The sequence below is a fragment of the Liolophura sinensis genome, chromosome 1 (genome assembly GCF_032854445.1).
Source record: "Liolophura sinensis isolate JHLJ2023 chromosome 1, CUHK_Ljap_v2, whole genome shotgun sequence".
Taxonomy (NCBI): Eukaryota; Metazoa; Mollusca; class Polyplacophora; order Chitonida; family Chitonidae; genus Liolophura; species Liolophura sinensis.
This window is the reverse complement of record NC_088295.1, coordinates 39,892,690-39,901,169: the sequence shown is the minus strand read 5'-3', so window position 1 is coordinate 39,901,169 and position 8,480 is coordinate 39,892,690. Positions and strand designations below refer to the sequence as shown.

The window sequence follows — 8,480 nt, the reverse complement described above, 5'->3', positions numbered from 1 at the left end:
TGAGTAATTTTCATACTTTTAAATGACTGGAACTTTCTGGTGGCCCTAAATTCCCCCCATCCCTTATGTGGAAAGTTGATATGGGCGTGGCCCTGTGACAACACCGCTGTGTAGGAGAGTAACGCAGTTGTAACATATTGTAACCTGAGGCCCCCAGTGCTTGAATCGGACCGACCCACTGCAGACGACAGCCCAGACATGCAACAGGTTGGAAGGTTGTTGTAACATGTTTTGGGGCTTTTTTCGTTAAAGTGTCAGCGATCATAACCGATCAACGTGGAAGAGAAAACATAGGCAAGAGTAAGTAATTTGTGCTGCCAGGTCTCATTTCGTAAATGTAATCGTCCGTTTTGCGGTATTGTTTTCATGACGGTATCTCTGTACTTTTCCGAATGGTATGGGACGTCTAGTGGGCCATTCCGGACTCATCCACGCATGCATTACTGTTACACATGCGGGCATCGCCAGACTAGCCTTTTACATGTAAGACAGGCTGAATCATGCACTGAACGCAGATGTCTCAACTTCGGGTTCATGTATCGATTAATGGGAGAAACTATCAAAGTATAGATTTCGCCGCCTTTGTTTGTGAGTATGCACTTGATAAAGTGTGTTATTTGAAGTTTCACCTGATAGGGGGAGATTAGTAGGCCTACGTGAAAGCCACGTGGAGAATGAATCATTTCAAACTGAGGTAAACAAACGTGGCAGTACACCACGTGAGGGTGAAAGATACGTTATTATAACGAATAATGTATTTATACAAACTAAGTCACATTTATCCTCTCCTGAATACTCAGCAATAATTATAGAATATTTTACACATTTAATAACAGTATTAGTAGAAAAAAATTGTCCCTGGTTGCATAATTATTTTTCATGTGGTGCATAATTAAGTCAGAGAAGTTTAGTTACTTACAGTACATATATGAATCAATTTGTAGGTTAACTCAGATGTGGTATTTTTAGAATTTTGTAATTAACTGTAATTAACACACTTGAAGGGCATTAACAATGAAATGTCATCCTTGTGTTTTTTGTGCTTTACAAAGATGCAAGACCTAAGCTCTGTACGCAATAATGAGAGACCAAGTTGCAAATTTTATAATGAATATGCACATAAAGTAGCAAGTATCAGCATTGGAACTTCCCCTCATATTATTGCACTTTATTACGTATGCATGAAGAAATTGAGCTCATTACATGCAGCACTATTTGAGATCATACTAAAACCCTACGGGTACCATGTAGTGAACTTTGTAATTTATGGTAATAAATACGCACACAGGGCATCAGCAATGGAAAAACACCTTTGCATTATGACACTTTACAAATAAAATGTTTGCAAAACTTGAGCTCAATATATGCAATAGGAGGCTGGAAAAAATATTTTTGTTTCATATATGTAATAGGAGGCTTTTTAAGATTCCCTCCTTAACATTTACATTAACATTGCTTTCACTGTTATTAGAAGCTGACTCCAGATGTGGCTCATATTTTGACATAGACTATGACTGCAATTTGTACAGGAGAGATAAAAACTGGTAGACCTAGCATGTGACAGTCACAATATAATACAGTTATGAATTAATTGACTTTTTCTGGGACAAGTATATGTATTTAAAAGTTTTACAGATATCTCCTCTGTGGAGGGCTGTTAATGACAACTTGCTTGCACTAGTAAATTGGACAAAAATAATGTTTTATATATAATGTTAGGTTACCATTTTGTTCCTTAAATATTGTTTTGATATTTCATTTCCTGTAGAAAGTGATATAAATTTTTGAATGTATGGCATAATTTCATGGATAATTGTATTAGGTGATCATATCGTTTTAAATTTTTTTCACACTTAATTCTTATTAGTAAAACATAGGCGACTTTTTTTCACAGGCTTACACACTGCTGGTAATCAGTGAATTATAAATACAGGTTCAGCTGTTTTTCCAGGGCTTTTTAGTCTAGTTTCTACTCGCACATCTTTGCCAAGACTCTAGCATTGCTCTTAAGAGTACTATTTGTGTGTACACATCAGTTTTGTAGGCTCTGTGAGAGCCGTCTCAAAGCCCTGTGAGGAAGGAGCGAAGGAGAGAAATGCAGTAACAAATGGGACTTTTCATATCATAGAATGGTTGTCAATCTACTGTGCATAAACATACCATCAGTTTTAGCTGTTACAGACATTGGTGTAAGTCATGTATATAGCCAATCAAAATGGTAAAGGTGCCAAAGATTAAGACTGTAAGCCTGTAAGAATAATTTCATGCATGATATTTATATTTTCTTTTGAAGGATAACCTTGTGTGACCATTACTTTCCTTCAGTCCACCATGGATAGGATGAAGATTCATGTAGACTTTAAGAGAAGACAGCCTAAAGGTCCTCCAGACACACTGGACATTGGCAGATCTGTTCTGGTGTGCAACGTGTTTGTCTTCCTCTTCTCTGCTGCCAAATCCAGTCTCTTCCCATTCCTGCCATTGTACCTGCGATACCTCGGCTTCTCAGCCTCACAAACTGGGCTCATCATTGGAGGGAAAACATGCTCGGCCTTAATCATGGCTCCTCTGTGGGCGAGATGTGCAGGGAAGAGAAATAAGCGTAAGCTGGTTCTTATGTTCTCCATCCTTATGTTGGCAGCAGTTTATCTCTCCCTCACGCTCATCCCAACAATAAAAGTGGATGGACGCCCATTGGGTGGGTGTGAAGGCCCAGACTCGTTAAACTGGACTGCTTCTAAACAGACACCTCCAACTTCATCAATTCCATCAACGTCTGAACAGGTGTCAAGGATGGCATCATCGTCAACTCCAAGTCAAAAATCTACAAAGGCTCCAGATGATGAAGGAAATGTGCCACCGAACGATTCAGTTTTGCATACAAACAGTGTGTCTAGAGTAACCTCAACTACGTCCTTAATGCCTACAACAACAACAACACAGAAGGTGGTGGAGAATGAAGGGACCAGCAATCCTAAGGAGCTGAAACTACCAGAAGCTGTGCTCAAGGCAGCAAAGAAAGCGGTGGATAGACTGGGCATGAGTGTTTCAGACCTGTCCAAAATGACACCCAAGAAGATCAAACTGTTGCTTCAAACCATTCCAGAAGGAGAGCAGTTGTATATGATTATCAAACCATTATCACCACAAGAAATTACGCTAATGTTCCAACTGTTGAGCACTGAGCTTGGCAACGATAGGCACAAAAGAGACACAACAGACACCTGGACAAAGTTCAAGTCCAAGGTGTCGTACTTCACAGACAAAGTTCTGGAGAACATTCTCGCTCTCAGAAAACAGTTGTTCCTTACCGTTTTGGCCATTCTCGTCATTGGAGAGATCTTTTGTTCCCCGGTGGAAAAAGTAGCTGATGATTCTTGGTATGATTTCCTTGATGAGGTAGATGATCTGGAAAAGTATGGCCGCCAGAGATTGCTGACGTCATTTGCCTTCATCATTTTTCCCATCCTGACAACGCTGCTGGTTGATTTTACACCATGCTCCCTTGGTAGTAGTCTCAATCACCAGTCCATCCACTTTTACATGTTTGGTGGCTGCTTAGGTCTTACCTTTGTGGTAGCCATGTTTTACCCGGTCCCAACACCAGGTAAACGGAAATACGTCAGTAAAGTCATCAAAGGCTGCCGAGTGTTGTGTTGTAATGGAAGAAACTTCCTGTTTATTATCACCGTGTTTGTAATGGGTGTGATTTACTCCACTTCAAATTACCTGTTCTGGGTTGTCCAGGATTTGGGTGGGAAAGAACTTCCAATGGGTGTAGCAGTGGCAGTGGCAGCATTTTCGGAGTTCCCAATGCTAATCTTCAGTGACAGACTTGTGAAGAAACTATCGCACAGTGGTGTTATCACCCTCGCCATGGCATTTCTGGCAGTGAGGCAGTTATATTATTCATTTCTGTGGACAAATTGGGCAGTTGTCCCCATAGAGATTCTTCACTCTGTGACACACACAGCTATGTGGTGGGCAATGCTGAGCAACCCAGACTTTGCCATAAGCACGCCCGTGGACAGGAGCATTCGCTCTATTTTGTCCTCCCTCTACTTTGGGGTGGGATATGGAGCAGGATCCTTTATGTTCGGTTTTGTGTTCGAAAAGTTTGGACATGTTATTCTATATCGTGGGGCAGCAATCCTTGTGGCCTCATGGATGATCTTATTTGTTATTATTAATCGCTGTATTCCAACCAAAACGAGGATCAGGTATGCAAAGTTATTACAGGCTGAGGATGGAAACCTGAGTGATTCCTCCAATGATTTCCAGGAGGATTGGTTAGAAAAAGCCTTGCAGGATCACTAAGGCAGTTGTTTGTGTGTCTTAGGGGGTTTTAATATAAAATGGAAAATCTCTAATTATGCTTTATAATGCAACTCGCTGAGTGATCATAAAATTACGTACATGGGTTGTGTCTAGTGGAAGAGGTTATAGAAAGGTTAAATGGTATTGTACTTGCTTTGTACAGTAGATCAGGTGGGAAAACTTTGTCTTTCAGTTATCACCTGAAGCTTCCAGTATATGGACACTTCAAAGTCCATTAATACCTTAACTTGGCATCAGACTTTGTTCATGTGTTATAAACAAAATAATTTACAACAATTTATGGTATAAATGTGAATAAATTGAGTGCCTTCTAATTATAAGATATTGAAAACTGTTCTACATAAAGCTTTATTTATTAAATGTGTGTTTCGCACATACCAGTGGGAAAAACTGTGGTCAAAAGATTGATAGTATAAATTTATATAAGCCGAAACCTGTTACAAGTATATGCAATCTTTTAGCCTAATATAATATTAGTATATACTTAAATCCAGTAATATTTATGACAGTATGCATAATGTTTTCTATCAAATACAATTTGTATATTTGAGAGATATTTGTGGGCCATTTTTGCCAAATACTGACATGAGGTTTTTGTTTTATATACGTGCTTTGTATATTTTGATTGCTAGAGTACATGTGTACATATACATGTATCTGTATATTGTATGAGCTACATGTACATTGTACATCTCCATGTCTAATTTACTACCAGTACATTTGTTTCTGTTTTGTTTCTTTGTTCTTGTTTGTTTTTTTTTTTCGGTGTTTTTGTTTTCTGAGAATGATTTTTAGTTTTATGTTATACATTATTTTCCAAGATACATTTCTGCTCAATTGTTTAACAAGGTTGTTGATTCAGTTGTACAAACTGAGATTTTATACTATTCTGCATTGTTTTATTTTTTTTAAATATTTCTTTGTGGTTAATGTCTGAAATATGTAAGATAAACTTGTATTCCTTTGCAATGTTTAAACCAAAACTGTTCCAGTTACTGCTCAGCCATTCCTTCTTTAATACGTGTAACATGCAGTAGAAATTTATTAAAGCCAAAATTTATATCTACATGTACCTTAAACTGGCATGACTTCAGAGTTGTTCCAGTTGATTTTTTTGCATTCTGCGTGAATTTACATTGATTATGCCACATGTGTAAGTACCGCATTCATACTCTATACTAGGATTTAGTGTGATGTTTTTTTCGTTTTTTGTAATTTTTTGCAGACATTGTATATTCTCTGTATATCCAATACTTTACACCTCCATTGCTCTTATTCTGGGCAACAAGAAGTGACAGTCCAGATGTAAAAATTATCCAGAAGTAAACAATGAATACAGTTTCAATCCAGAATAGACAAAACTTGCTTAATATAAAATTCAGTATTGGATAATGCTATTGATGTGAAACATAACAAAACCCTATTAATACCAAATTTTAGAGTCTGCTGTAACGTAATATTGATGAGTATGTTTCAAGTATGATGTACTCAACTTTGTATTATTTCACAAGACACTGAGGCTCAGATGCATTCATACAGACATAAAAATGTTGTGGGATCTGAATTGTAGATATCAGGCCTGTATTCAATGTAATTAGTAGATGCGGGACACGTTTGGTTGATATTTAATGCCAAACTCTTAGATGGTGTTGAGGTATGTGGATGTAAGAAACTTGCACAAGTGCCTGGAGTAAACCACAGCTTTGTCGATTGCTGTCAAACGCTGAGATGGTGTTGAGGTATGTGGATGTTAGAAACTTGCACGAGTAACTGGAGTAAACCACAGCTTTGTCAATTGCTGTCAAACTCTGAGATGGTGTTGAGGTATGTGGAAGTAAGAAACTTGCACGAGTACCTGGAGTAAATCACAGCTTTGTCAATTGCTGTCAAACTTCTTGTGCTTTCTGGATACACATCAACCTTATATTAAGTATCGTATATTATCATAATGCATTGTTCTATTTTTGAGTAACAGGCTGTAACTCAAGTGGCCTTGGTAGTAGTCTATTAAAACATAGTCCCATTTCTATTTCATTGCTTGTATGATAACAGTTGATATGGTACATTTATTATATGTATGAGAAATGCAGTGTGTATATCTGCCTGTTTGAGTTCTCGTGTTTGATAGTACATGAATATGTAAGTTATCTTGAAGTTACAGTAACCTATTACCTGCATAATATTTATCTGTTCAGGCAGTGTGCAATTTGATTTTCTTTGATCTCTGTTTTTTTGTTTTGTCCGTTCTATGTTTTATTTCATTTACCAAATACTTATGTTAGTCCCTGTTATCTCTTGCAGTTGTCTTTGTTATTTACACGACTGATATTTTCATTTAATAGTTTATATAGTTTTGATCATGCATACAGAATACTTAGCATGAATAGCATTTACCTGTATGTACAGAGGCTAGCAGGACCACTGACCAAAACTTAACTTGCCAATGTTACGAATACAGTTCATGAAAGCCTTCTTTTGTTTATAAGCATTATTTTAATGATTTTCACAATTTTCTCCTGTTTAATATATGTACTAGTCATTTTACTGTGTTCATCATTCTATTCTGGGCATATATTATTAGGTGCGAGTTCTCAAATTATGACTCTTGAGGAAGTCACATTTAAGTGACAGGTTGTGGACAGGAGTGGTTTAATCAACCAGCTTGAGAAATAGTTACATTTACTTAGGCTGTTATTTTGCAGCATGATGCATATACATGTACTAGTACATATGTGGTGTCTGTTCATTATCTGTTTAACCATCAAGGTGATTTTGTGGGGAATCCTGCAGATTTGAAGATTTGCCCGACATCAGCAATATTGCTAAAATAATTGACTGCTACTGAAAAGCTTGGAAAACAAGGAAATGGTGATGCTTGACTGAATATTTCAGTCTACTTTTTTCTCCATGTGCATGAATGTGAATGCAAGATATATTATGTTTCTGAAATAAAAATGTTTATAAAATTCCATCAGTCATCTAGAACATTTTATGCCTGTTCATCAGAAAATATGTATTTCAGGTAACTTAAAAGTTGAATTTAAAATTTAATGTAGATGTACTTTTTTTTTTTTTTTTGATCCCCAACACAATACATTGGGAATGGTGGCTGATAATTGAATGAATATGGAGTGCTTATTGGTTACTTAAAAGTGTTAAATAAAAGCAGTGTTACAGATTCTGCCCATGGGGAATTAACTGCACATAGAAGCCACTTTGAAATCACCAAATAAAACTTCAGGCAATATGAAAATATACTGTTAAGTGTGGTCACCTGTGGAAACATGATAAAGATGAATTATCCAGGTCTGGTGATGCATGTATTTCCATGTAGAACGAGTAATCCAGGTCATTGAAAGTCTGCCATGTCTACAGAATCATGCATGTACTGTAATTCTTCAACCTTTCCACACACTTGCGAGGTGTGTATTCAAGCATATGCTGTGTTGTGTGGTATTTACTTTTAGAAATTATAAAAAAATATATACTTTTTGTGAAGCACTAAACTTGGAAATCAAACCAGTGTAGTTTTGTATCCAAATCAAATTAAAAAATATGCAAAAATTCATTTAGGTAGCTCTTTCATAAGAAGGTTGAGGAATTTGGGTAAATTCATCTTTCGGTACAAATTCTTTGTTTGGTGGTTTACACCATGCTTAAAATGCCCAGGGGCGATTCCACAAAGCGGTCTCCGGATTGTTGATTTCTGCATGACGTGTTGGCCAAGGACTTTTCATGTCTAACTTCAGGAACACCCCCCCCCCCCAAAAATGTACGTATATAAAATATCGCATTGCCTTAATTAAATCAGGTTTTAGTTTTCTCTGATTTCTTCTTAAACCTCCAGTCCATGCCCCTAGTAAATGGCTTTACTGCCACTGGGTAATGCCTGTCCTTACCCACATCCCAAAGGTTTATGGAAAAACACTCAAAGGTAAGCAATGACAGACTCTCTACTGCTTGTGATCACAGGCTGAAGCAGTACAGATCCAGAACTATATACAGGAGGTTTATCAATAATTAGTCCATTCTAATCTAGGTCATCAGCAGCTGTTAATATACAATGTATACCAGTATGCCATAAATACTCTAATTCTTCTAATTTTTGTGACATCTGGACTGTTGCTTTTAGACATGAATAC

General features: G+C 37.1%; 1 protein-coding gene across 1 annotated transcript; it reads left to right on the top strand.

The window, feature by feature from the left end:
• The first annotated feature begins 166 nt into the window (after positions 1 to 166).
• Positions 167 to 6,569, top strand: LOC135480784 (major facilitator superfamily domain-containing protein 6-like protein B). Its single transcript, XM_064760712.1, has 2 exons — positions 167 to 300; positions 2,294 to 6,569. Exon 2 carries the CDS (start codon positions 2,332 to 2,334, stop codon positions 4,315 to 4,317), a length of 1,986 nt encoding a protein of 661 aa, XP_064616782.1. The 5' UTR covers positions 167 to 300; positions 2,294 to 2,331; the 3' UTR covers positions 4,318 to 6,569.
• The last annotated feature ends 1,911 nt before the right edge of the window (positions 6,570 to 8,480 follow it).